The sequence below is a fragment of the Coffea arabica genome, chromosome 1c, assembly GCF_036785885.1.
Source record: "Coffea arabica cultivar ET-39 chromosome 1c, Coffea Arabica ET-39 HiFi, whole genome shotgun sequence".
NCBI classification, from domain to species: Eukaryota; Viridiplantae; Streptophyta; class Magnoliopsida; order Gentianales; family Rubiaceae; genus Coffea; species Coffea arabica.
This window is the reverse complement of record NC_092310.1, coordinates 1,027,444-1,054,865: the sequence shown is the minus strand read 5'-3', so window position 1 is coordinate 1,054,865 and position 27,422 is coordinate 1,027,444. Positions and strand designations below refer to the sequence as shown.

Genomic DNA, 27,422 nt, shown 5'->3' with positions numbered 1-27,422 from the left:
AAATAAATATAATATATATATATATATATATCTATCTGAGCAAACATAGAAAGCTTATGCCATCAAAGCTAACATCAGGCTACTGGCCTTGTATCGGGTTCGCTTTGTTTGGGATGAATTCTCAAAGATGTGGAGCTCAAAAAGAAGTTTTAAGTTCTTTTAGCTTAGTTTTAGGGCATAAAGAAAATCAGTGGATTTCAAACTCTACCTGATTTAAAGGGACTTTGGGGTTAGTATGATTTTGTTGGTTGAGTTCCATGTGAGTATTGTATTTCTTATAATATTGGGTGAGCAAAACACACGACCTTCCTATTTGAAGCAACAATATAACATAATTGTGTCCTATATATATATTCCATTGATACCCCAACTGCATGGAAACTGCATAAAACCCAACCACATATGCTGCCACAAGATCCAATATTAATGCTAATTCATTCGGATTATAAGGTGCCAATTGACATAATTAATCTTGGATGCAATGCGTTCTCCCACCTAAATATAGTAATAGATGATATCAAACTTTTGAGTAGAATATTTTTGTGTTAATCATTCATCTTTATTATGTGGAGATGCCACCTTTTGTATTCATGGTTTAGCAAAGTTTTCCAATTTACTGGTTAATGATGTTAGGTATAAACATCACTTCCCTGACTTGCAATGAATTAGCAGTTGCCACATTATGTAATTATTACTATTGTAATTATCACTTCACTTATACGTACAAAAATGGCTTTTGACCTAAAAAAAAAAATCCAATCTTTACTCTATGACAAGAACTCTAGACTGTAATAGACAAGCCTATAAGTTAAATACTCCCTCTGTCCCATTTTGATAGTACTAGTTTTTTTTTTACATAATTTAAAAAAAAAAGTAGTTAACTTTATTGGAAAAATAAATTTAGGTTACTATTTTTCTAAAATATCCTTACATTAAATAAAGTACAACTTTATATTAATTATTTATCAAAGCTTGAATTGATGGTTTATGGGAACTTGAATTGATGGTCAAGAAACAATCTACATTAAATAGGGTAGTTTATACTAATAACAACCTACATTGAATAAGGGTATTTTAGAACAATTAAAAGATACTCCCTCTGTCCCATTTTGATAGTTCTAGTTTTTTTTTCACACAGTTTTCAGAAAGAAGTAATTAATTTTGTTAGAAAAACAAATTTAGATTGCAATTTTTCTAAAATACCCTTGCATTAAATAAAGTTGGCTTTTGGAAAATCTAAATGCATTAAATGGGGTAAGTTATATTTAATACTAACAATCTATATTAAATAAGGTAGTTAATAGTAATAACAACTTATATTGAATAAAGGTATTTTAGAAAAATTGAAAAACAACTACATTCTTCAATTGAAAAGTGGACTATAATTTGGAACAGACGAAAAAGGAAAACATGACTATGAAAGTGGGACGAAGGGGGTAGTAATTTCAAACAAGGTTTCTCCAATTGAGCTCTGTCCAATTCTAACATAATTTTTACAATATTTGAAGCAAATTGATACAATTATGGTATAATCGTGAACTTTAACTTATAGTTTATCAAATGATAAATTTCACAATGACACCAAGATTGTACGAGTCATACTAAAATTTTGTAAGAATTATATATTAATTGAACAAAACTTGATGGATGGATGTTGCAAGAATTATATCCAATTGGACAAAACATGACAGAAATCAAGAGGAGAGGGGGCGGATCCCAAATATTGAACCTCCATTGTCCACAATTTCTAAGTCCAGTGTAGTCCCACGTCATAACCAACGTTAAACCAGATAGAACCAGAACAGGGGATAGAAGAAGATGGAGAGTTCCATTTAAACCTTCCAAGAAAGGAAAGGAAAGGCTTTCCTGAAAGGAGCTAAACTGCATCATCTGTGTGTGCTGTATGTGTCAGTGTGTGACTGTGTGAGAGAGAAATGAGTGCCCTTTGCGTGCAATTGAACATCAACAGCAGAGGTGGTTGTTTAGCAATGGCAGTTGCCCAGCAGAGCAGCAGCAGCAACAGTAGTACGACAGTTCAACTTCCAGAGGAAAAGGTTGAGAAGAAGAAGAAGAATTCCAGAGTCTTGATATTGGGAGGCACCGGAAGAGTTGGTGGCTCCACCGCCATTGCTCTCTCTAAACTCTCGCCTGAATTGCAGATAATCATTGCTGGTCGAAATAGGTAATCTCATTGAATAACTACTGCTCAGAAAGTATTCATCCATTGTTTTTAATTCGAGCATATCCCTTTCACTACTCCAAAATCATGTGTTCTTGGATACTTCGTGCAATATTACAGGGAAAGAGGTGCTGCCATGGTGGATAAATTAGGAGACGACTCAGAATTCACTGCAGTCAATATTGATGACTCTAAATCATTGGAAGCAGCTTTAGCTGGTATTTTGTTTGACTCCTTTCTCTGATTTGCTTATATTTGTGCAAGATGATTTCTTTTTGGGATGGATATTCACGCGTATTTTCTTTTATTGTTACAGTAGTTCATTGTCTGTCTGCAATAGCATTTACAAATTTGGTTCCTGTTGTTTCAGCGCATTTGACTGGGATTTGCTTATAACTTGTTGGGCATGTGTTATTTTGCCGAGTTGATGCATATCGGGTTCCTGTTTTTCTTGGAATTTCTTCTCACTAGTAGGCCAATTTTGGTATATACGTTGAAAATTTTGTGCTAATGTGATTAAAGAAGTCTGCAGCTCAAGTTTTTGAAGTTGTGGGTTTTATTCAGTGCTTAAAACGTACTCAGTCAGCCACTATCACAAGAGGCTTCTCTTTATTCCAAGAGAGCCAGAAGGAATGAAATATACTAGCTTCTGATTCACTAATCAATTTTCTCATACAAAAGCTCTGAGTTGAATCACATCCATATCATTTAATAGTGTTTACAATGATTTTAATGACTGCAGCTGGCTTCCAGGTACCCATATTCGAAGCCAAGATCATGCAACTTGTACTTTGTATGAGAGCAAGTGGTGTTAGTTAATATAGCCAATTTTGAAAAAAAAATTCATGTTGATTATGAACCTGAATATGGGTACTTATTTTCTGCCAATTTTGGAGACACAAGCAACTCTATGTCCTTCTAACACTAATTAATAAAGATATTTCTCTTTCACCTTCCCCTTTGTTTTCAGTATAACAAGTCCATGGAAGTTTTCTATATCCTTTATCATTACAAAGCAACAGCAGAAAGTGCAATGTAGGGAACTGCATAATATTCTTGAGAGCTGCTAACTATATCAATTCAGTGTACTAATCCTGACTTGTACTGGGTACAAATCAGATGTGGACCTTGTTCTTCATACCGCAGGGCCATTTCAACAGGCTCAGAAGTGCACTGTCCTGGAAGCTGCCATTCGGACCAAGGTGAGAGAAAGGTAATCAACATGTTTATAAGTTCTGGAATGCTGTTTTTTCTAATACTCTAGGTCCCACAAGTCTAAAGATATGATAATGCTGAGTTATTCTGATGAATGCATGTAATCACTGCTTACTAGTTTATTCATCCTCAGACAGCATATATTGATGTATGTGACGATACAAGCTATGCATACCGTGCCAAAGCTTATATGGATGAAGCTGTGACTGCAGGCATTCCTGCCATAACAACTGGTGGAATCTATCCAGGAGTTAGTAATGGTGCTATTAAGTTTCTTCTGAACTTCCTATGAATTCTAAGGCCTGCTTCATATACTGAGAGAGCCAAAAACAGAAATTGGATTGCAGAAAGCAATATCTTGCTAAGCAGACACTACATGAGCAATGCTTTATGTCTTTGTTTTCTATATGAAAATTTCTTGATAGCTGGAGCTCTATTTCTTCATTTCAAAACTCAAACTTTTCTAATCTGAGATCACCAATAGGTGCTCTTATTTACGGATAACTTGCTGTGTTGTATATCTTAGTACTCCTTACAAAATGGCCATTGATTCTTCCATGCTTCCAGCCCTATATTTGGAAAAACTTCTCTTTCTGTTTGTTCATTTTAGGTCATAGATCCTCCTTGTAAAGTTGTACTCCCACATGTTTTAAACGTGCAGAACCTTATGTTTTCTTAACGAACAAATCCTGATTATCATTCTAGAAAAGCAACATATTTTGTCTTGACTGTTAATGTTTCTCTATATATTAAAACTCGATTTTCTGTACCATCGCTGGGCAGTTATGGCAGCAGAACTTGTTCGTGTGGCCAAAAGTGAAAGCGAAGTAAAACCAGAGAGGTTAAGGTAATTTGGTGTCCTTGTTAGATGTCAAAGTTGTCTCTTTGGTGTTTCTTTGGTCTGAAGGATGTGATTTCAAACAGGCTTATCTAAATTTCAAAAACTTAAGATATAACGAATAGGTGCTTCTCTTACAGTTAAACCTCTTCTAGTATTCCACTTTCTTCATCACAGTATATCTTTTACAATCCCATTTTTTCCTATGCTGCCATTTGCAACTTTATTTATTTATTTATTTATTTATTTTTTGGTTTCATCCTTCAACAGCTTCTAAGTATGCTCTAATCATGGATTACCACTTTTATTTTTGGTCTCTACTATTTGTTATTCACTTTAGATCTTAGAGTTTCTAAGCTGTTTTTAAACCTGGAAAATGTTGCCATTTGAAAGTTTTGTCAAACATGTGATATCTGATATCTCATGGTGTCCTTAGGCCTCTTACCTTACCATCTAATGCATGGATTTTCTATTCTAATTCCACATTTGAGCCTAAAGTAAGCTTGCATCTGCTCCAAGTGCCAAGAGTTGATGGTATAAAATGGTCTCGAATCTGATCCAGTTACATATCATTCATGCATTAAGTAAGAAATCCAGATTCAATAGTTATCCTCCAATGTGCTCGAATTTGATCAGTCTTATTTTATTAATGTGTTCAACTAATAACCCTATGATTGTCACAACTGTAAAGAACTAATAAATATAGATTAACTTTTGTAAAGAACTAATAAATATAGATTACCATACTTTTTGTAGATTTTACTACTACACAGCTGGTTCTGGTGGTGCTGGCCCAACAATATTGTCTACTAGCTTTTTACTTCTTGGAGAAGAGGTAGTTGCATATAACAAAGGTCTGAGTTTAAAGTGCATTATGGCTTTCTCCTATTTCTTTGGTTAATCAAATGTTACCGTGCATTTGACTAAATTATTTGATTATACATTCAGGGAAAAAAATCAACTTAAAGCCCTACAGTGGAATGCTCAACATTGACTTTGGAATGGGGATCGGGAAGAGGGATGTTTTTCTTTTGTAAGTTCTTAACTTAGGAACTTCTTCACTGACACTTAACATAATGACTGTAAGCTACTTTTGTAACCTTGCAACTGAATGTTGTTCTTCGTCTTTTGTTTATTAAAAACTTGTGTAACTACTACATATGAAAGTTCTTCGATGGATGTACATTGCCTACCATTTGATCTACTTATAATAGCTTCAATTTATATCCTCTGTCCATTTAACATAGGGGTGTTAGCTATTCCTCCCTGTTGAAGAGATAGTTAGTAGGACGAGCCTGGTGGCAGATTCTAGAACTCATCCTCTAAGAGCTTCTTTGGAATCTTTTTTTTTTCAAATTGGATCTTGCGTTACATGAAGAGCTGTGTACTTTTAGATAACTTGTCCAAATTTCTTTACAATTTGCATCTGAAATTGCAACCAACATTCCTTGTATTGGAATAGAATTTCTAAATTAGTTTGACTAACAGCTTGTTTGTCAGATCTCTTTCTTACTACACATAGTTCCTGATTTCTGGAAAATGTTGTCATGTGTTGATGAGTACTTTTGGCAGAAATGTAGTTTTTACTTTGAAAGAAACTTCTTGGGACTGTAACTTCGGTGATTTGCAAAGACATCCCCTGCATCATGTGCTTGTGATCATATTTGACTGAACTATTTTGCTAGGCCAATTTTGAAGTAATTTTTATGAAAAAAACTTTAATAAAAATGATATTAACTTGGTGTTGATGGCTTCTGGATTGCGAATGTGGAAGAGGCATTCTCATGGGCTGCTTGACACAGTATAGAAAAAAATCGTCTTCTTTGGATGTTGTTCTACTGGATTATATTTTTCATTTTCTTCTATGCTTTCTTATTCTTCAGAAATTTGCCAGAGGTGCGTAGTGCTTATGAGATCCTTGGAGTACCAACTGTCAGTGCTCGGTTTGGAACTGCACCATTCTTCTGGAACTGGGGAATGTTAGCCATGACAAATCTGCTACCTGCTGTATGCAACTTATTAATTTATTCATCTTGATTAGAAAGTTAAACTTTTGCATAGAATTAGCCACAAAGTACAGTTGACAATTGCTTTTAGTTTAGAGTGAGGGCTTGTATGCTAACTGCTTCATTGCTTCAGAGTAGGTCTTTCTCCTGTTTAACATCATCTCTTCTCTTATCATTTATCAGCTTAATGTTTTGTAAACTTAGGCACAAGCTATTGTCTTTTCCATTCAATTTGATTTATACCATAAAATTCCTCAAATTGAAATAATTACACTCAGTTTATCAGTGTGCTTTGCTCATTCATACTTTTCTGATTGACTGGAAAAGACTACCGCATGCCCTGGTCCATTTTTTGTCTTCCTCACGTGAAAGGGATAGAAATAGTGAGAAGTAAATTGATAGGGTAATATGAGTATGCACTGCATGTCGCTGGTGTTTGTACCGTATGGCAGGCAGCAATGAAGCTAGACAAGCTTCTGTTGTCCAAGAACATAATGAGTCAATGATGCTAGTAACTTTAGCTCTTTCTACTGTCCTTGCATGATCCTGCCAAAATATGCAGGAATTTTTAAGAGACAGAAGCAAAGTTCAACAACTGGTGCAAGCGTTTGAACCACTAGTACGAGCAGTAGATAAATTTGCTGGAGAGAGAGTTTCAATGCGGGTGATATAAATCTTTTCCGATTACCTATAATAATCTGAAATCCATATGTTACACAGACTTGTACATAGAACTTCTTTGCTTGATCCATTTATGTTATGTGGTCATTATTCTAATTTTAACAGGTTGATCTGGAAGGTTCTGATGGATACAATAGAATAGCGATATTCAGTCATAGACAGCTTTCTAAGTAAGTTTTTCATCACTCTTTTCATGCTGCTTATTTGGGTAACCCGCTCACCCTATAAGAGGAAATTTTGGCTTAATTGAGTGAAGAGTACCTGCATGCATCTTTAGTCGATGAAACCTGAATGTTAGACTTTAATTTTGTAAACGGAAGAGAATTTCATATTTGTATAGATGACACATGCTAAGAACTATGTATCTTTGTTATGGTTCACCACATATCATGATACATCTAGCTCTAAAGCTTTTTTGCTAGAATTCACACTTCTGTTGGAGTTACAGCAGAGGCAATAAGGGACAATGGCCACCACGGGTCTTGTGGTGTGTAATAGAAATTTCAAGACAATCTAGCAGGCACAAACAGAATATGAAATCAAGCTAATGACAACTGTTATAATGTTAAGTCTTTGAATGAGAAACATCTATTTTCAGCACAAAGCATTGCTTGTTGTCCGAGGAAAGCTTCCTATGAAAATGCTGAATTCGTTCCGGGACCATTGTGGGTTGGGTATTTTGACCTTATGGAATATAATGAAGTGCATGGATGAACCTTTAAATGTTTTCTTCAGGTTGTATATCTGTTGCTTCAATGTCTCTTTCCCATTTTTGCGGTACATTTTGTGCCCTTCTTGAGTTGGACAAATAGATTCCAATGAATTCACTTGAATAGGTGTTCTAATGAGTTTTAAAAATTGACCTTGAAACAGGAAGTTTCTTTTAGACATTTGACTGGAGTATGCATTTGATGTTATCTAACTTAATGAGACATCTTTCAGATCAGTTGGAAATGCAACAGCAGCATTTGTTCTTGCAGTTCTTGAAGGAAGCACACAACCTGGTGTTTGGTTTCCGGAAGAGGTACATGTATACATCATTCTTTTCAAATTCAAAAATACAGTAGATGTAGTTATACCATATAAAATTTTAGTCTGGTGTGTAGCCTCAGGGTATTGCTGTTGAGGCTAGGGAAATTCTTCTCAAGCGGGCTTCACAAGGAACATTGAATTTTATAATGAACAAGTAAGCATCTGCCATGAAACGACTGTTTTTTATCCTCAATTTTAATTGCCACATTTGAACAGAAAAAGATTTTCTCCTCAACAGGGCACCATGGATGATAGAAACAGATCCTAAGGAGATTGGATTGGGAATATATGTATGACATTCTCATCTAGGAATGTGATTCAATGGCTTAATTGTGTAGCTCATATCTAACTTCACATTACAGGTAATCTCCTATCTTAGCTTTTAGGATTCTCATTGAGAAGCAGTCAAGCACATTAAGTTCTACAGACAATTTAGTTGACTTTTTTTTTTTTCATTGTGATCCAGGTTCTTCAAGCTGAAGCAAGCTCATGTTAATAAGACTCGTAATTCAGATGTAGCGCCATATCAATGTGTTGATTCATGAGGTTTTGGAATTCAGCTGCATAATCTCTTTTGTATTGTTGCATATCAAAATGTAAATTGTTAGACGATGGTTTCTTCCCAACAAAGGGAAGACAAAATGACATTTTGAAGAATGAGAATCAAGGGCAAAATGTAGGAGATACATGAAATACATGGCATATGGAACATTTTGATGTACTCAAATCAGGCCTTCAAGTTGAAAATTGTTAAATGTATCTTCGAGCATTTCACACAATGCATGTTTTGATGCATTGGAGCTAATCCTTTTGTTGTGCCTAAATCCTGAAGCGTATGCTGCGATTTCTACCCAAATGAGACCCCTATTTTGTTGTTTGAGGACAAGTAAGATCCATTTTAATTTTGTTTCTGCACATTTGTGAAATCATCTCCAAGAGGAGCAGAAAAGCAGTTATCCGTTTACCTGATCAATAATCACAGGGTAAAAAACAAAAAAGCTTCATATGGTATAACTATCTTACAAAAAAATTTTTTGTGGTTTCAAATCATACGTGTCGGTGCCTCATGGTTTGAAATAATTTGAAACATTGACATAAATCATTAAAACAAACGATTTTGAGTAAAATGATAGAAATACCCTAAAAATACAAGCAAAAAATAGCTTGAAACAAACAGTTTTTGATTTATTAGTTTCATTCACTAATAATATAAACAAAAATCGTCGATTTTTGCAAGTTTGAAACAAAATTGAAAAGGAATTATAGTTGCTTTATTAAGACATGAGAGGCAAAATAGGTAATTTAAGTTAAATTTTACCTTAAAAAACTATTTTTCAAAAGAACCACACCCAGTTCACATCAATACTTTAAATTGTGAGATACCGATACGTAGGATTTAAAACCGTAAGAACTTTTTTGTAAGATAGTTATACTACAAGGAATTTTTTTTTGTTTTTTCCCATAATCATAACATCTGTCTCATGTCATGAACAGCAGATTCTGCAGTAATAACAAATTTGTGGTTCCAAATTTATCCTCATGCTTGCTTGTTATGTTAATAACGTCAAACTGTACCTTGCACTGTGCGAGCAGACAAGCGACGACAGAGGCATCAAAGACCACCCATCCAAGACCCTTCACTCTTGGTTTGTAGTATAACTGAATCACTTAACATGGGAGAAACAATTTGATGGTGCAAAATAAAGAATATGTCAATCATCTACACACTCAAAAATTGATAAATTTTCCCTTGCATTGTCACCTAAGTACAATTTCTGTGCTTGATGATGCTACAAACTCGTGGAAATATTAACATCAGCCATGACCACAGACAAAAATACAACCAACAGAAAGCCAAAACTGAACGCTCGAATGCTTGAGCCTTGTGATGATGGACCTACAGGTCCCAATGCCGGAGGCGGAAATAGGCCACTACCACTTGTACTTGAACTGTTTCAACATAAATATGACAAAGTGTTAGCTATAATTGTTTGGAAGCATGAGTTGGATTAAAGCAAAGAACTCTACCCGGTCTTTTCCTTTAACATCAAAGAAATAAAAATTATCTCTGTTGAAGTTGTTCATAGTTTCTCACCTTCCAGTAAATTTACAGGATCCATAGCCTGCCAAAGAACACAACAGCATATTTGTTAGTGACATGTAGCAAAGAGTAACCAATGGTTACCCGAAAATACTTGCACAACCTTGGAATTATTCATGTGATGGAAAGATGCTTTAAAAGAAATCAAAATTTGCTAAGAAGATGACAGGAGAGAGGAAGAAGGGGGCAGCAAGAGGACGATAATCAACTTCTACCGTCTTTATTCAAAATGCCGAGGGTAACATTTGCATTTTGCCATTGTGATATTTGGCAACACAACAATTCTCTACACTGATATTCACCACAGAAATAGTGCTTCAGAATCATGATTTGCTGATTACCGTCCAAACCAAATTCAAATGCCCCAATTTTCACTACAAACCAAATTCACATGCCCCAAATTTCAGTACAAACCAAATTCACATGCCCCAAATTTCACTACAAAATTTGCTCCACAGATAGTGCTCGTTTTCCCTATTACTCTAATATGCTCTAACGTATTATCAAAGCCAAATTGTCTTACACGTCAGTCCTTAATAGGCAATAACAAGTACAGAACTTCTTGACTTCCAAATGAAAAGGTTTCACAGCCAACTCAAAGCAGAGGTCCTATTTTCAAAATTCAGTGCAACCTACTTTTGCAGTTCCTCCAAGTATGTTGTATCACCAATTCCTTATTTTTAAAATCAAAACATAAATTAAAGAAACAGAAAACAAGATACATTTGCCTTCATCTACACTACCTTCATCTACAAATCCATGTAAATGAATAAGTGCATGCATGAGATGTAGACAAGGCAAAGACGACTTATTCAGGCATGATGGCGATAGAAGGATAGAGAAGCTTACTTGGATCTTGACTTGTAGTTGTTGCTGTACCATCAAAGTCACAGGTTCCACCAAAGGTGTGCATTTTCTGATAATAATCATTATAGGCATAAGAAGCATGACTTTGCAAAGTATCAGGGAAATAACAAGGCTGCCCTGTCTGAAGGGCTGAGCAGTTAGCCTGGCCTTGTCCACAAGCATAATTAAGTCCATTTTGCAGCTTCTTGGAATCAGCATCTTGTTTAGCTATGCAAAATACACCTGAAGAATTTGTACTGACATTAACTGAACTACTTAAACTAATTGGATATACCGTGCTTCCATTGGGAAAAAAGATTCCCCAGTTCCTCTCTGAAATAGGCCCTGGCCTTTTGTCCTCATTGAACAATTCATAGATGTAAGTGTTTATGGGAATGTCTGGCTGACTAGGAGGACCAGAATCATTTGATACACGCCGGATTAAGTTATTATTAAAAGTTTCAGCGTTTCCTACCGTGGCATCTTGTTCGTTGGCACCACCAAGCCATGGCCAGCCAGTTTCTGTCACAACAACTGGGATGCCTGAGATATTGAATGCTGCAATGGAGTTATAGGTAGCATCCACCATAGCATCAAACATGCTGTCGTAATGCAAAAGGGTATTTGGATCAACAATTTCTTTAACTGAGGAAAGTGGTCGGAAAAGAGCATAATCAATTGGAAAGATGCCGTTGCTATTAACATATCCATAATAAGGATAGGCATTCAACATGTAATAGGAATTAGTATTTTTCAAAAACTGAAGCATCTGAAAAATTGTGGAGTTCCATGTGGAATTGAATGCTGCAGTTGATGGAGGAAAGGGCCTAGGGATTACATCCATTGATTGTGGGGTTGAAACTTTAATCTGATCATTTAAGTTAGAAGCAACCAAAGCTTTCTGAAGATAATTCATGGAAGGAACTAAAATACGGGCAGCATTAGGAATGGTAGTTAGAACCTCACTGCCCACAGCAATAGCTGTAATATTGGTTGAGGGAACGAAAGCAGCAACATTCTTATTCACCCAGGCTGCTGCCACAGATGGAGATTGACCAATCCCCAGAATCTCCTCGTTTGTGACGCTAACCATGACCTCAATACCAGTATCCGCGAGAGCAGTCAACATGTGAGCATCAGCATCAAACAAGCGGACATGAGTTATTTGATGGGCTTTTAAGATGGCAACCACATTAGTTGCTGATGGTAGGTTTGAAAGGTCGGTGCCAATGTTAAAACCAACAAATGCTCCTACAAGCTCAAGAGTTTGATAAATGTTCAGTAAGAAGAAAGCATAACAAGTCTTGGACTAAATGCTAGACTAATAAATCTTTGTCCCTAACAGATGCCAAGGTGTCTGTTAGTACTGCAATCCATTGTATTCTCAACAGCTTAAATAAGTATTCCGGTATATATGGCAGCCATAAAGCCAAGTTAATGCACTAGTCAAAACAAAGCAAATTTGGATACTTTCTTGATAAGAGAAGTATAAGTTGAAAATTCTAGCATCCTTAATAAGGAACAAAAACAACGTATAAACACTGACCAAGCAGGTTTCAGAAGAGGCTACATAAAATGCCATTTAACCAGCTAGCCAATAAGAAGGCACCATTTTACAAAATCCGAGCATAAATATGGAGAAACTTCTATAGCTTCTGGTCATATATCAACAGAAATTCATGCTCTTGCAGGAATGCATATAATAGTGGCTGATAACATCGCAAATTTCTAGCCAACAGAACATGAGATTGGCCATATGAATCCTCACTCGCAGGTTTGTTTTCTTCATAAATCAAAATATATTTGAACATTTGTTTTAAATCCAAGTTATATTCATAGCTTTATAATCTTATCCATTTCAACATCCTCAGTTTGGCAACAATAAAATCACCTTAATGGTCATCTGCAGATCTAACAAACTCAAAATATTGGACCATTAAGAGAATTATTGCAAGCCTTTTTTAGGTAGCAACTATAGACTTAATGTGTTAAATTAAAAACCTCATCTACAAAAATAGGTAACAAGGCATACTACCTATAAATACCTCCAGTATCAGACAAGTGCAACTGTTTGGAAAATTTGCTTTGGGTTGCACTGGATTGACGGTTCTTTCAAGAATTTTAGAGGACAGGTTTTCCATTCCCTCAAGCATATATCCAAAAGAATTAAAAATAAATTTAAAGATGATTTAAAACTGCAATTGTAAGAAAATACAGTGACTGGTCAATAAGGACTAAGGTTTTCCAAATTAACAACATACGCATGAATCTCAAACCAAATACAAAACAATTCTCCAATTCTTGACGCATTTGACTAATATTTTGACATACAGAAATGCAGCCAAAATATATTAACCTCTATCATCTTAACAAATTATTATGGGAAGATGAACAAAAAATTAGTAAGTAATAAACCCATAAGAACCAAAAATTAACTCTTGCACAACTGAGAAGACTGCCATACTAATAGCAGTAACATAAATTATAGAAGGTGCAATTTGATTAAAAACACATATAGAGGCATCAGGTAGATAAAATTCACAAACCTTTACTGACAATTTGTTTGATTTATTACATCATTTACATGATAAGTTGAATACAGTGTCCATTTTTTCCATACAAGGGAAACATAAAACATGATTGCCATGTTTACCATGTTTTATTTACTCTATGCAGTTATATGTAGTCCAATAACAAAGCCATTATCACACCTCCGACAAAAGAAAAAGGGACAATAAAAGATGATGCAAAGGCAAGCTAAAGACACAAGTGGCCTTTTGGCACCACAGTTTTCAGAAATGCAGTCTTATATAAAAAGGGTGCACACATGACTTGCCAAGATAAAGAAGCTAAATCCATTTTTGAAGAAAAGAAAAACTCAAAAAGTACAAGTGAATCAAATTACCTGCTGCAATGGAGGGACAGGTGATGAACAATATAATTATACCAAGCCACAGTTTGAGCATCCTTGGGTCCACCATAAAGTACAATTTTGACTCACTGCAGATCTGTCTTCTTTCTTTTAGCAAGACTGCTAAAGATGCAGATAAATCGTGGTTACACACGGTACATTGTCTATTACATGGATCTATGTTATAGGTAAAGCATGACAATTAACTGAAGAACTAATGACCTTGTATCATGTAAGTGTAGCCTCAAACCTTGAAAGATGATCAAGGTTCAAAAGAAGCTCATTCTGTTTAAGTTCTCATAGACAGGCTAACTGGAATTCATCTCAAAGAAACAGCGGCAATTCAGAAAGACAGATCAAGCAGGTAGTACATCTATAGTCGCTGACTCTAATGATTCTTAGAATGATCATTGAAACTGCAGCAATGCACCATGCAGAGCACACGGCCAAACTATGCAAACCTAGACTAACATTAAACAACTCCTCTAATTAAAAATTCGACCAGAAGATAATACAACATAGCTGAACCACATCTGGTGGCTGCTTTTTCCGTATAAGAAGCACTAAAATGTTCTCTATGTCAGGATGAAAGCCGGTAGCAGAATGGTTTTAAGCTAGAATGATAACATGGTCTGAGACTGGATGGTTTCTAATGATAGGAGGACAGCAGTGTCTCTGTTGCCTACCAACTTTAAAAGGTTTGTGGTCAAAGAATAACTTATGGTCAAAGAAATATTAGAAGCAGAAAAAAATAAAAATCTATTTTTCCACAAGAGTTGTGCATGTGAACATTAACATGTTTAAAGAACTATACAAGATATCCACTTGACATACACATACTACAACAAGTCAAGTATATGACAGCAAGATGAAGACCGCACAAGGAAAAGTTAAAAAGCAGATTAAGGAAAGTATTGCACTTAATATGCTGTCAAATTTCCATAATCCAGAAAACCTTTATCCCATGTTACCATAAATCAGTACCAAATGTACTTCTGCATGCTATTCCATCTAGGTTTATGTTCACTGTCAAGCCACATTTTACCGCAATATGTTTAAAAGATTACTACCTCCTGTTGGTGTAAAATGAACAACTCCATCTATGCGATATTGTCTTCCCTAAGGTAATTCTGCCACTGCCACTGCCACTGCCACTGTTTTGTTATTTTCCAACAATCCATGTGTACCGTTTCATTTGTATAATCATCTCTTAGATTATCCTTTCTTGCTTTACCTTTATCAGAGTTCATCCATGTACTTCTCATTTTCATCAAAATTAATTTCCATTACATGCTGCTTTCCAGTCGCAAAAGATGATGTTCCCTTATTAGAGAGCTGGTCTTACTGCTACCACTAAAGTTCTTTTAAGTGAAAATCCCACCATTAGACAAGAGCATTACAATCAACTTTTATGACTGAAAAGCAAAGAAAGTATGTCATAGTTTTTAAGAGTAATATCATTTAAACAAAGTATCAATTTTTAGACTTAATGCAGAAAGAAATGTTTCATACACAAGCAACCAGAATGTAATAATGCTAAGAACACCAGAATGTCGTGTAGTAGAAGTACAAGTTCATGAAAAACGGATAAACTGATTAAGAAAGAAACTAATGTACTGTAACGGCCAAATTTTTTAAAAGATTCAACAAGTCTCATAATAAACAAAGTAGCAAATGAAATAGCTCGTGTGTCTATTGACAAACAAGTAAAATGTAGAAACAGCAAATAGCTGTTTGAGTCTTAAAACACTCTATACCTTACAGCTTGAAGAAAGTTTGGAACAGATTGTTCAACAGAGACAGAGAAGTAAGAAAGTGAAAAAGCTAGCAACTTTATAAAAATCACCATCAGTTTCATTAGCAACAATAAGAAAGCAAATCCACATAAGCCATTAACAGAACATAAAGGAGCACCAAAAAAATGCAAAGATTCAGCAAGCAAAAACATCATCCTTGCGAGAACAGAAAACCAGAACAAAAGTTGTGAGCACCAACTAGATTTTAAAAAACAAAATTTGTTTCAGACAATCAGAAGAGCACTAATGCCGAAAGAAACTAGCTTTATCATACACTATGTTCCAAGAATTTAAAAATCAACAAACGAAACCCAGAAGAGAATAAAAAGTGAACCCACTACAATTTTAGCTCCACTAAGAAAACCCACACTCAAAAAACCCCTTGAAAGCACAATATTTAGCAAAAACCCAGAAGCAGAAAATCAAGAACCAATTTTTAGAGAATAGAGGCAGAAAATGAAAAAGTACCTTTTATCTTCAACTTAATTGCAGCACCCAAGAAATCTGCTTTCACAAAGAATCAAGAAAACCTCAGCAAAGCCCTATAGAAAGTCACAACGTAATGTGAAACCACTACCAAACTTTTCAAAGAAAAAACTGACAACCCACAAAACAGAACCAAAAGACAAAATCCTAGAGAGCACCGCAAGAGCCACTTCAGAGTTCAAACTTGCATAAACTGGAAACTATTTACTACACTCCCCAAATAAACCTTCAATTTATGTCATAATTATTATTGTTCAAAACATGGCCCCACCAACCAAAATTAGTATACTAATTCTAGTACAATTTTAGCCCACGTACACCTATAATATTAAAATAAATACAAGTATAGTACTAAAATATGAAAATGTAGCTTAAGTACGTTAGCGAGAAGCTAAAAGGACCTGGGAAGAAAGGGGCAGGGAGCTTCTAGTAAAGGCTCTACTATAAATCTCGGACTTCTCAGTTCCAGACATTGACTACACTACAGTAGTGTCTTTTGTTATTTAGCTTCGTCTTTTTGATATGTGCTTGGATCAAAAAATAAAATACCAAAATTGTAAAAAGATTCTTCTTTTATTTGTCCTTTTTTTTTTTTGGGTTTCTTGGATGCATTGAGATTATCACCATATGTCTAGTCTAGTTCAGTACAGCAAAGCAGGTGGTGTAATGGATTTTCATTTTTCTTTTGAGGCATCCCATACTATTAGTAGTAGATGAGTTGGCCGCATATGGGGTCCTTGTCTTTTAAGATTTCCCTCCAAAAAGATTTGTGCTTTTTCTCTAATTGAGGAGTAAAATAAGGGACTTGAAGAGTCACAGGTCTCATGGCAACTTTTCACATTCCAGCTGGGCTGTTACAATCTTTTCTTCTATCAGGTTATAAATGTTGGGTGCAATTATATCATCATGACTCAATTTCTTCTTTCTTGATAAACTGAAACAAACGTTGAAGTAGTGTTTGAATTTGCATGACAGATGTGTAACGGATACTAGTTTAAGTATCAGTTTTTGTGAAAAATGTGTTTTCAGTTTGGATTACTATTTTTTAAAATTTTTTATAAAAAAATGTATAGTAAGAATTTGATGATGTATGTGAGATAAATAAATAAATAAGAATTAAGTTCACGGAAAAAGTTAAAATTTTTCCATCTACACATTGACAAATAAATATGTGTACAACCAATATCCATCGAAACTTTAAGAAAATTTTGTACTACCATTTATGTGTACTATGTTCCATAGACGAAAGAAAAAAGCTTCGTGTTCCTATGGAATTCTACCATTTGGATGGCAGCCGTGTACCATCACAATAAATTAGGAGACCACCACAATACACTGCCTGAATAATTTACCCCTAATCCGGTTCCAGATCCCTTTGCTCTGCTTCCTGCCATTGAAGTTGTCACAAGCATAAATTACTCAATTTTCAAATAGTTCAAGGGGGTTGTCGTAATTTCAAAAAGAAACCTTTTTTTTAATTTTTAAAAAATCCAAGAAACATGCTTGGTAATCTTACACTTCTTCATCCTCAATCAAATGCTAATAGATGGACATAAGATCAATTCAGAATTAGGCTATAGTTGTTTAAGATTAAGAAAAAGAAACAACGTCTGGGCCATGGTAGATATCCAATGCATGTTCCTATGTCTCGAGCTTAATTATTTAATCCTGCATCTTCCCACAATGCAGGCCTTAGAGAATTTAACTGTGGTCCTTAGAAAGGTAGTAAAACCAAGCAAATAACCTTTGAACAGATCCAAACAGCATTAGATAATATAACAAAATGTGTAGTACATTCTTCTGGAGAAAGCAGGTGCAATCAAAGTCCAACAGTTTCCGTTTCAAGAGTTCCCAAATTTGGCTTCAGTGGCATTCAATATGGAACATGTAGTGTATATAATATGGTCATTGAAAGCTACTGAAACCTGCATTCTGAATTCTCGAAGCATTTAATGTTTAATGAAAGCTACCATTTAAGACTTTCCAAATTCTTGAAACAGGAATTGTCGTCCATGATTGTGTCTACTTGAGAAAGGTGTGGTTTTCTTGTCAACTGTCATAGAGTGTGCACATTACAAAGAAAGTTAGTAACTGGTTTGTTTGAATAGAGTATTATTTGAAATATTATTTAGAATAATTACTGTAATATTTTTTGTGATGTAATGTATGTGAGATAAAAAGATAGTTGATAATATAAAAAAGACGGGTTGAAAATTTTGTTTATAATGCAAGCGAAATATTATTTGGGATAATTTGCTATCCAAATAAAGGGTTTTTGTAACGAGTGCCCATTAGGCAAGCACCCGTTAACACACGTTAATTTTGTGTAATCCATTATGTATATACACGTATTAACAATTATTATCTTCTCTTATATTTAAATATTTTTCTAATTAATCTTGGCTGCGTTTGGATGGAGTGTTTTTGCACCTGTTTTTGAAAAACTGTTTTTCACATTCCAAATAATGTTTTGATACAGTAATGTGTATTTCAAAAACAACTTCAAAAACACCATATCCAAACAATATATCAAAAACAACTCCAAATATATTTCAATTATGTATATTTAATTTGTATATTTTAATAAGTATATTTCAATTTGTATATTTTAATTATGTATTTTAATATGTATATTTCAATTATATTTTAATATATTTTAATATGTATATTTCAATTATGTATTTTAATATGTATATTTCAATTATGTATATTATATATATTATATTAATATAAATATATTTATTTCAATTATGTATAATATTATATATAATATATCAATTGAAATAAATATTATATATTTATATAAATACATTTATTTATATATAAATTTATAAATATATTTATTCAATTTTGTTTTATAATATATACTAATATATATTAATATGTATATTTCAATTATGTATATTATACATAAATTATATTAATAATAATGTATATTATATATATTATACATTTCTAATATTATATATTTATACATACATATTATAAATATTTTATTTTATTTATAATATATTTTTATATATTTATAATATATTTACATAAATATTATATGTTATATAAATTATATATAATATAATATATAATATATTATACATTTATACATAATATATAAATATTTATGTATATTTATAATATACATTTATATTATGTATAATATATAATATAATACATTTATATATTTATATTAATATTAATATACATTTATATTATGTATAATATATAATATAATACATTTATATATTTATATTAATATACATAATATTAATTTTACATTTATACATAATATTAATACATGTATATATTTATATTAATTATATTAATACATTTCTACATAATATTAATATATATTTATAATTTATTAATTTATACATTTATATAATATTCATTTATAATTTATTAATTTATACATTTATATAATATTCATTTATAATTTATACATTTTTAATAATATACACTTATACATTTAAATATACATTTATATTATGTATTATATATAATATAATACATTTATACATTTATATTAATATACATAATATTAATTTTACATTTATACATAATAAAAAATACATATATACATTTATATTAATTATATAAATACATTTCTACATAATATTAATATATATTTATAATATACTAATTTATACATTTATAATATACACTTATAATTTATAATATATTTATAATATACTAATTTATACATTTATAATAATATACACTTATAATTTATAATATTCATTTATAATTTATACATTTATAATAATATACACTTATACATTTATAAATATATTTATATTATGTATTATATATAATATAATACATTTATACATTTATATTAATATACATAATATTAATTTTACATTTATACATAATATCAATACATATATACATTTATATTAATTATATAAATACATTTCTACATAATATTAATATATATTTATAATATACTAATTTATACATTTATAATATACACTTATAATTTATAATATATTTATAATATACTAATTTATACATTTATAATAATATACACTTATAATTTATAATATATTTATAATATTCATTTCTAATTTATACATTTATAATAATATACACTTATACATTTATAAATATAAATATATTATGTATTATATATAATATAATACATTTATATATTTTTATATGAATATATAAATATATTTATTTATAAATATCTATAAATGTATTATAAATGCATAAATGTATATTTATATAAAAATATAAAAATTATAATATTCTAAAAATACTCAAAATATGTTTCAAAAATACCTCTAAAAATAATCCAAAAAAATCTACAGTAAAAGTTTTTCATTGAGTTTTTGAAAAACAACCAAAAAAATAACTAATCCAAACGGACTTGTTTTTCAGATTCAAAATGCTACAGTGGTGTTTTTGAAAAACAAACCCAAAAACAGCTAATCCAAACGGAGCACTTGCCTTTCGAAAAATTTAACACCTAAAATACGTCTGAACGAGTAACCAATAGAGGCACGTCAAATAGACCTAACATAAAAGTGGAGGCAAGAAAGATGAGCAGTGTTGCTCTTGTCATACTGCTATTTGTTGTAGCAATTGCACATGTGCTACAGCAAATGGCATGATAGTTGTCTCAACGCTTGTTGCTGAATTCTTGGAAGGCTTCATGCCCCCATCAACCTCCCTTGGCCCGCCCACTAGACAACGTGATTCGACAGCAAAATGCCAAAAATTTCCTGTGTATTCCTTTGATTCATTCAAGGGAGAAAAAAGTTAAAATGTTTCAGAAACAGCTAGTTGAGCTGCCAACTCTGGCCAATCTGAAAATTTCTTGGCAACTCCTTATGATTATAGTTTTGCTCCGAGGAATTCATACATGCATGCTAGATATCCCTTTACAGGCTCCAAACAATGATTTCTTAATGGGATAGTATGCAGGAAATAGGAATGGTGTAATAAATTGGTAAAAAAAAAAAAGAAATCGTTGAGCATTAAAATTAAATCAGCACTGATGGATTAGACAGCAATATGACAATTAAAAGAGCCGTTGGGAAAAATCGCATGGTTGAGCCCCACATGCGTCTAAAAGATGTTCAATCCAACAGCCAAGAAACTAGAAGACCGCGCCAAGAAGGCGGAAAAAGAATACTCGCTGTACCTTTTACCTCAGTATGTTTTCGCTTTCTTAATTCCCTCCGGTTTATAAAATATGATAGCAAATTTTGTACCATAAACTTGAAATTCTTAGAGCTGCAACAGATTAAAATTCCATGCCTCTCAATTGACAAGCCTTCACACGAACTGGCAGAGAATCAGGAGGGATCTGGACCTGGGTATCAATACAAGTTCACAAAATGAACAACGGATCTAAAGCCATGGAAAAAGCTTGGCACGAGCTTTCGACAATCACGAGAAGCAACATTTCAGTTCCTAAACTACATAAATGTCAAGTCCCCAAGCCAAAGAATCCATTAGCTGATTAACCTTCACCAAGGCCAAAAACCTGGGTTACCACCCCTGTTCAATTTACCTCTCATTTTTACCAGATAAGACTGGGGAAGATGACCATTATGCCTAAACGTTCAATTCACTTCAATATACAATCCAAGAAAACCAAGGGCAAAACCACAAGTATCTAAATACGTTCAAGAATATTCAAGCGAATTTGCCTCTCATTCTTACTAGGTAAGAGCGAAGGGAAGATGACCATTATGCCTAAACGTTCAATTCACTTGAATACATAATCCGAGAATACCAAAGGCAAAACCACAAGTATCTAAATACGTTTAAAAATCAGCACACATCTTCAAATCCAGTTAGACGCTAAAGCAACTCAGATCTGATACTAACATTAAAACAGCACCCTGTCGGAATCAGTGATAGGGAGAACCATCCCTATCAAGGTCCCTTCGGTAATCCACAGGATCAGCGCTCCTGCTTCTACTACGGCTCGGGCTCCTGCTCCGGCTTTGACCCCTGACTGGACTTCTGCTGCGGCTCCTTGACCCATTGTACGGTGGAGAAAGCTCCCTGACAGGGGTCCTGCTGCGGCTCCTCGGGCCATCATAGGGTGGAGGAGAACGTTCCCTTGCTGGAGAACGGGAGTATGACCTCTCACGACTGTATCTCCTCTCTTGGGGTGAGATAGATCTGTCAATTATATATTGGGGGAAAAGGCAAGAATTTAAGGAGTGCAAAAGAGTAAGAACAAATAGGAAAACTCGTTGATGCAGGGGTGCAAAAGAGTAAGTATAAACAGGAAAGCTCAATGATCCAGAAGGCATGAAACATGATATCAAAATGTCAATGATCTAGTATCCCCCCTTATCCTGATTTAAACACCAACAAACTGGTGCTACATAAAAGACAAGCAATCCTGGTGCATCAAAAAAAAAAATCTAACAAATTGACATTCACACTATTAAACATTTCAATTGTGCCCGTGCATGTGCATGAAAGCAAGGAACAATTATACCTTGAGTACTGTCTTCTCTTCGGAGGAGGTGAATAATAATCACGACTGCGAGAACCAGACCTTGCATAGCGAGAGGGTGGGGATCGAGAATATTGAGGGGAACGTGAATAACGCACGGGAGAACGCCTTCGATCATAGTGACGACCCCTGCTGAATACACAATTTAGAAATAAATAAATCTTCTCTAAGATGTCAGCTAAATCACAAACTTACTCTTGCAAATCTACATATAGCAACATCCCAAAAGCCTTCCAGAAGTCCAATATTTAATCAATAACTTTGACCAATAAAAAAAAGATTTGTCATAACACGTTACAGACAAACACTTGACAAACTTGACAGAAAGATGCTTATTCAGCCCTGCAGCATAATCACTTATCCAAGAGTAAATACCAGCCCATAATTGATCAAAATAGACATATAAGGAAAGGACAACCACATGAGTAAACAGACTACTAACTACAACAAAAATTAAGGTATCGTTTGGAAGCTGTTAAACTGAAATCATCCACCCATGAATAAAAATTTTCTTATCATATTCACAAAAGAACAGACTGATTTCTGGAAAAGCACAAGCAGAAATCAAGATTATCTAGTTATCTGTCAAACTGTAAGTGAAGTCGGGTTGGAACTACAAAATGTTGCTTTCGCCAAGTCATATGAAATGTGTATTTGTTTAAAAGAATTATTTATCAGGACAGCTACATGTATAAACTGCATTCCATCTAGAAAACAAATAAGCATTTATCTTCAAATATATTGCTCTAATAAAAACAGGTAAAAGGTAAAAATCAGAGTAGAAAAATCCATGTATATAATCCAAACTTACCTTCCCACTCGCTCCCTGGCTCTCATTTCCAGTGGTTTTTTCCTGTTCTCCTCAGCAAATACAACTGTCAATTGCCTGCCTTGAAACACATGCCCATCCATCTGATATTTAGCTTCACCAGCATCAGCAGGATCCACATATTGGACAAAGCCAAAGCCTCGCGGTTCACTTCAACAGAAAGAGAAGACAAAGTCAGAAAACATAATGCATACCAAAAAAGAAGCCTGCCCGGAGTGCTTGCATCATACAAGCCATTTAGCAGCAGTTTTCAACTCAAAAAGGCATGGGAATTGTTGAAAGGCTAAGTTCATTCCTGGCAAGGCAGGATGCAGCAGAAAATTTCAGAAATTTTTGGTTAACTTAGTATTCAACGATTAATTTCAACAAAGTTGGTGAATTTTAGAATACACGTTCATATACAGAGAGAGCTTTATACTACAACCAAACTACTCAAGAATCAAACCTTAAGTAGAAAATTTCAAGATGGCCATTTTCAAAGCAGTCACTAAATTAATCCCAATAACATGGAAGGCCATGATAAGCGTATAAGCAAACACATGGCAGCTGACCTTGCAAGTGTAAGTTATAAGGGAACTTGAAAATCTTCAAGACTTGAAATCTTGACATCTTCACATTGTATTCAAAGTCAAATCCTTCCAATCTTCATTATCATTAACATCACCTTCAACTCTTACTACTTGATTGGTGTCAACAGAACTCTTACTACTTGAATGTCTCAACAGAACTCTTACTACTTGATTGAAGTCTTCAAAACTCTTAATTCACTGCTAAATCCCAAAAGTTTAATAGAAGAGCCCAATTGAGATAATAAAGAATAACAGGCCAGGGAAAGCAATACTCTATCAGAAACAAACCCGGTGAAAAAAACTAAAAAAAAAAAATGAGTTCAGTTAATTACATTTGGGGAGAAAAAAGGTTTATAGTAACCCATAAAGGGTTGCTTCAAAGGTTTATAAAAGCATCCTCAGAAAGCCAGACAAGCTCACCCAGTGTAATAATCCCTCGGCAAGTAGATATCTTTAACGGGCCCAAATTGTCCAAATGGCCTCCTGAGGTCTTCTGGCCTGCCAGCAAAACACTTAAAAACATAAGAAAGAAAAATGGGAGGGAAGAAGATGGATAGAAAAGTAAATTTAGGTAAAATATTAGCACAAATATACTCTGTAGAAGTTGAGGAAAAGTATAGGATATAACTGTTGATTAAAACTTACCTACAATCATGACGAAGGTTGCGAACTAAGAGACTTGTAGGAGCATCTCTGGCACGACCACCATACCGACCCCTAGGGCTTGGGCTCCTTCCTCTTCTACCATAACCCCTTGGTGGTGAAGGACTATAACTCCTTCCCCTCATTCTTCAAAATCTGAAATGCTTCAAAACCTGAAAAGCACAATTATACAGGAAGAAGATATCAATTTGTATGTAGGCATGCAACAGAAACTACATGCGCACAAATTTAAAATTGTAAACAGTGTCTAAAAATTGCAATGACGACCTAAATTGTGAACTTTTCAGTTCACATTAACAAGAAGAAGATGTTAGTCACTTTAACATGGTTATAAAATGCATCTCCCACAAAAACCCAAAATTGCAAACTGGGTCTACATAAAAAGATAATATACCTTGCTCACTTTATGGCTTTCAATAGCCAAAGCAATCAGAAGACCAATTTGTCATACTAAAATGACCATAATCCATATTCATCCTTATACTTCACACCTAAGTTTTGCCTACCATATGAAGACTGTGACAACTCAATGATTACCATCATCTTCCAAAAACTAAAGAAAATACAAAACAGACACCCCATAAATGGCAAGTTACACTAAGATAAAAAATAGGGCTGTGGGAGGCAACACTAGCTGAAAAGTCACCAATAAAGAGAATGATCAGCTAGAGCTAATACACGTTCAAAGCCATCACATTGGCCATCAAAACATAAAAGTGTCATCATTTCATTCTCTTCTAAATAAAAATCCACCTCCAAACCAATAACTGCATTTGCGAAACTCGAGGAAAAAAGACAAAACAATTTCAGAACAGAAAAGAAATCTTTTTATTTATATTATCACGCAACAAGGTTCACTATTTTAAAGCCGCTTCAGCCAGAGAACGATCAGCTAGAGCTAATACAAGATAAATCGCCATCAAATCGGCCATCAAATAACTAGAAAAATCATCATCATCTCATTCTCTTCAAACCCACTTAATTAATAATAGCCAAGTAATTAAAACGCGCCAAGAACAGTAAAATTTACTTTGAAATCAACCTTTCAAAGAAAAGAAAAAACACAAACAGCAAACTTTAGACCATAAAATAACAACAGAATATGATCTTTTCCCCCAATAATGCAACAAGAAAAACCGAATCAGAAAAGAGAATACAACATACGTAAGGTGGAGCAGCCGGTGGTTAATTTCCGAACCTACAAAGAACAACAAACAACGAAGCAAATTCAGTAAAAAAAGGGGCAAATTGAGGGACATAAGGGGGGAAGAAATCAACCCTAGAAGGCAGAAAAAGAAGGAAGAGATACCGATTCGGCGGCGACGAAGAACAAGCGGAGTAAGCGTTAGGGTTAGAGCAAAACGACGTGTATTTATTTGGGTCTCGATTTTGGGAATTGGAAACCCTACTATCCACCACGCGGCTTATAAGTAGTGGGGGGATGTGCCACCTGTGAAATTATACGGGTTAAGCGCAGTTATGCTACCATTAATTATTATTATTATTTTAACTACTCACAATTCCGCTTGGTCAAAGTTTTGACTTGAAAGTTGCATTAATCGAGTTCCAGTGCCTCTGAACGGTTTGATGAGCCGTGCAGCTTAATCGCACTTAATCGAGTTTTGAATATGCATTTATATTTTTTATTCTTATATTTATTAGCAAAAATTGAACATTGTATTTCTTGTTTAAAGTTATATAAAATAATAATTTATATCAACAAGTTTGATTGAGGACGATTTGATTAAATTTGAACTCGAATTCGAACAAAGCCAAATAAGATTGAGCTAGAGCCTCAAGGTCAATTTTTAGGAACTTGAATCGAAATATTTTTATTCGAGTAGAATTCAAGTAGTGCACTACTCAAATTCGACTCAAAATTTTTTTTATTAGTATAAGTCGAAAGATTTGAATTCGAAATCTCTCACTTATATTCGCTTTTCTTTGACCACCTAATATATCCCTCACGCCATAAATTCAACTCAACTTGATGGTACTCTACTTGATTTTATGCTTGGAATTTATCAATTTTACTAGTTTAAAAGGGAAAATTATTCAAAATGTCCTTCATATTTCGATAAAATGAATTTTTTATCTTTTATTTTTTAACAAATTTACGTTTTTCACAAAATCAAGTTAGTAAATTTTGGTCTCAACTTATGTTTTCAAATACTTTTTACCGTGAATCCATCACATGACCTATTTATGGTCATTTTTTAGAGGAAAAAGATTAGATCCTATTTGTAATCAAATAAATGATCAGATCCATATTCGTTTTTACCTTTAAAAAAGTAAGATTTAATCCGAACTATGTTCATTTTTTCTTTTTAAAAAGTGAAATCTGACTAAATTTATATTCATTTTGTACAACAAAAAGTGGAATTTGACTTTATACACACACACACATATAGAATAACTACATATGGGTTACGTGGTGATTTTAGACTAAAAAGTGATCAAAAATTTAGGTTGGAACTGGGCATGTCAATTGGTAGGGTCTGAGTTTGATCCCTTTGATTCAAATCCAGATCTATTTAATTTAGTTAGACCCAGACCCAGATCTAAACCCTTTTGGGTCTGAAAAAGTAAGTCGTGCATCCATGGGTATTTTCTGAAAATACTTAAGTAAAAATGTACTAAAAATATATAAAGTTCATAAATAATAGAAATGCCATCCAATTTTTGTTTTCAAATAATAAAATTAACATTCAACAAATTGAGTGCAATATTTTGAATTCAAAAAAAGAATTATTATTGACTACTTCTATATATTTTTAAATATTCAACTG

The 27,422-nt window shown here is 33.5% G+C and overlaps 3 protein-coding genes and 2 non-coding genes across 10 annotated transcripts; 1 reads left to right on the top strand and 4 right to left on the bottom strand.

Moving 5' to 3' along the window:
* The first annotated feature begins 1,672 nt into the window (after nt 1–1,672).
* LOC113720754 (uncharacterized) lies at nt 1,673–8,756 on the top strand. 3 transcript variants are annotated; one of them, XM_027245420.2, is made up of 14 exons: nt 1,677–2,182; nt 2,300–2,397; nt 3,299–3,381; nt 3,528–3,654; nt 4,178–4,241; nt 4,989–5,086; nt 5,181–5,265; nt 6,116–6,239; nt 6,801–6,902; nt 7,025–7,089; nt 7,862–7,943; nt 8,026–8,105; nt 8,190–8,313; nt 8,418–8,756. In XM_027245420.2, exons 1-13 carry the CDS (start codon nt 1,935–1,937, stop codon nt 8,245–8,247), a joined length of 1,314 nt encoding a protein of 437 aa, XP_027101221.2. In that variant the 5' UTR covers nt 1,677–1,934; the 3' UTR covers nt 8,248–8,313; nt 8,418–8,756. The 3 variants fall into 3 exon arrangements, with proteins under 3 accessions (XP_027101223.2, XP_071931036.1, XP_027101221.2); XM_027245422.2 differs by lacking the exon at nt 8,418–8,756 and having other exon boundaries at nt 1,673–2,182; nt 8,014–8,105; nt 8,190–8,236; XM_072074935.1 differs by lacking the exons at nt 7,862–7,943; nt 8,026–8,105; nt 8,190–8,313; nt 8,418–8,756 and adding an exon at nt 7,518–7,850 and having other exon boundaries at nt 1,673–2,182.
* Nucleotides 8,757–9,625: 869 nt separating this feature from the next.
* On the bottom strand, nt 9,626–16,613 carry LOC113720780 (glucan endo-1,3-beta-glucosidase 4). Of its 3 annotated transcripts, none has more exons than XM_027245450.2 (6): nt 16,493–16,613; nt 16,074–16,147; nt 13,804–13,932; nt 10,902–12,149; nt 10,047–10,074; nt 9,626–9,901 (listed from the first exon to the last, which is right to left on the bottom strand). In XM_027245450.2, the coding sequence occupies exons 3-6, from the start codon at nt 13,877–13,879 to the stop codon at nt 9,742–9,744; spliced, it is 1,512 nt and encodes a 503-aa protein (XP_027101251.2). In that variant the 5' UTR covers nt 13,880–13,932; nt 16,074–16,147; nt 16,493–16,613; the 3' UTR covers nt 9,626–9,741. The 3 variants fall into 3 exon arrangements, with proteins under 3 accessions (XP_027101251.2, XP_027101252.2, XP_027101250.2); XM_027245451.2 differs by having other exon boundaries at nt 13,804–13,929; XM_027245449.2 differs by lacking the exon at nt 16,493–16,613 and having other exon boundaries at nt 13,804–13,929; nt 16,074–16,466.
* A 5,120-nt stretch (nt 16,614–21,733) lies between these two features.
* Nucleotides 21,734–26,076, bottom strand: LOC113697805 (serine/arginine-rich SC35-like splicing factor SCL30A). Of its 2 annotated transcripts, none has more exons than XM_027217396.2 (7): nt 25,943–26,076; nt 25,798–25,831; nt 24,616–24,785; nt 24,391–24,468; nt 23,384–23,551; nt 22,555–22,704; nt 21,734–22,229 (listed from the first exon to the last, which is right to left on the bottom strand). In XM_027217396.2, the coding sequence occupies exons 3-7, from the start codon at nt 24,756–24,758 to the stop codon at nt 21,953–21,955; spliced, it is 816 nt and encodes a 271-aa protein (XP_027073197.1). In that variant the 5' UTR covers nt 24,759–24,785; nt 25,798–25,831; nt 25,943–26,076; the 3' UTR covers nt 21,734–21,952. The 2 variants fall into 2 exon arrangements, with proteins under 2 accessions (XP_027073197.1, XP_027073203.1); XM_027217402.2 differs by having other exon boundaries at nt 22,555–22,701; nt 25,943–26,073.
* LOC113720789 (small nucleolar RNA Z102/R77) lies at nt 25,289–25,366 on the bottom strand. Its single transcript, XR_003455522.1, has one exon. It is a non-coding gene; the product is annotated as a small nucleolar RNA Z102/R77 (small nucleolar RNA).
* On the bottom strand, nt 25,516–25,598 carry LOC113720788 (small nucleolar RNA Z102/R77). Its single transcript, XR_003455521.1, has one exon. It is a non-coding gene; the product is annotated as a small nucleolar RNA Z102/R77 (small nucleolar RNA).
* Nucleotides 26,077–27,422: the final 1,346 nt, after the last annotated feature.

Coding starts and splice junctions, on each gene's coding strand:
- LOC113720754 (XM_027245420.2), top strand. CDS start 1,935: ATGAGTGCCCTTTGCGTGCAATTGAACATCAACAGCAGAGGTGGTTGT. Junction 3,382..3,527: donor AAGCTGCCATTCGGACCAAG/GTGAGAGAAAGG, acceptor ATTCATCCTCAG/ACAGCATATATTGATGTATG. Junction 3,655..4,177: donor CTATCCAGGAGTTAGTAATG/GTGCTATTAAGT, acceptor ATCGCTGGGCAG/TTATGGCAGCAGAACTTGTT.
- LOC113720780 (XM_027245450.2), bottom strand. CDS start 13,879: ATGGTGGACCCAAGGATGCTCAAACTGTGGCTTGGTATAATTATATTG. Junction 12,150..13,803: donor CTGTCCCTCCATTGCAGCAG/GTAATTTGATTC, acceptor TTGAGCTTGTAG/GAGCATTTGTTGGTTTTAAC. Junction 9,902..10,046: donor TCCTGTAAATTTACTGGAAG/GTGAGAAACTAT, acceptor ATGTTGAAACAG/TTCAAGTACAAGTGGTAGTG.
- LOC113697805 (XM_027217396.2), bottom strand. CDS start 24,758: ATGAGGGGAAGGAGTTATAGTCCTTCACCACCAAGGGGTTATGGTAGA. Junction 23,552..24,390: donor CCGAGGGATTATTACACTGG/GTGAGCTTGTCT, acceptor TTTCTGTTGAAG/TGAACCGCGAGGCTTTGGCT. Junction 22,230..22,554: donor AAGAGAAGACAGTACTCAAG/GTATAATTGTTC, acceptor TATAATTGACAG/ATCTATCTCACCCCAAGAGA.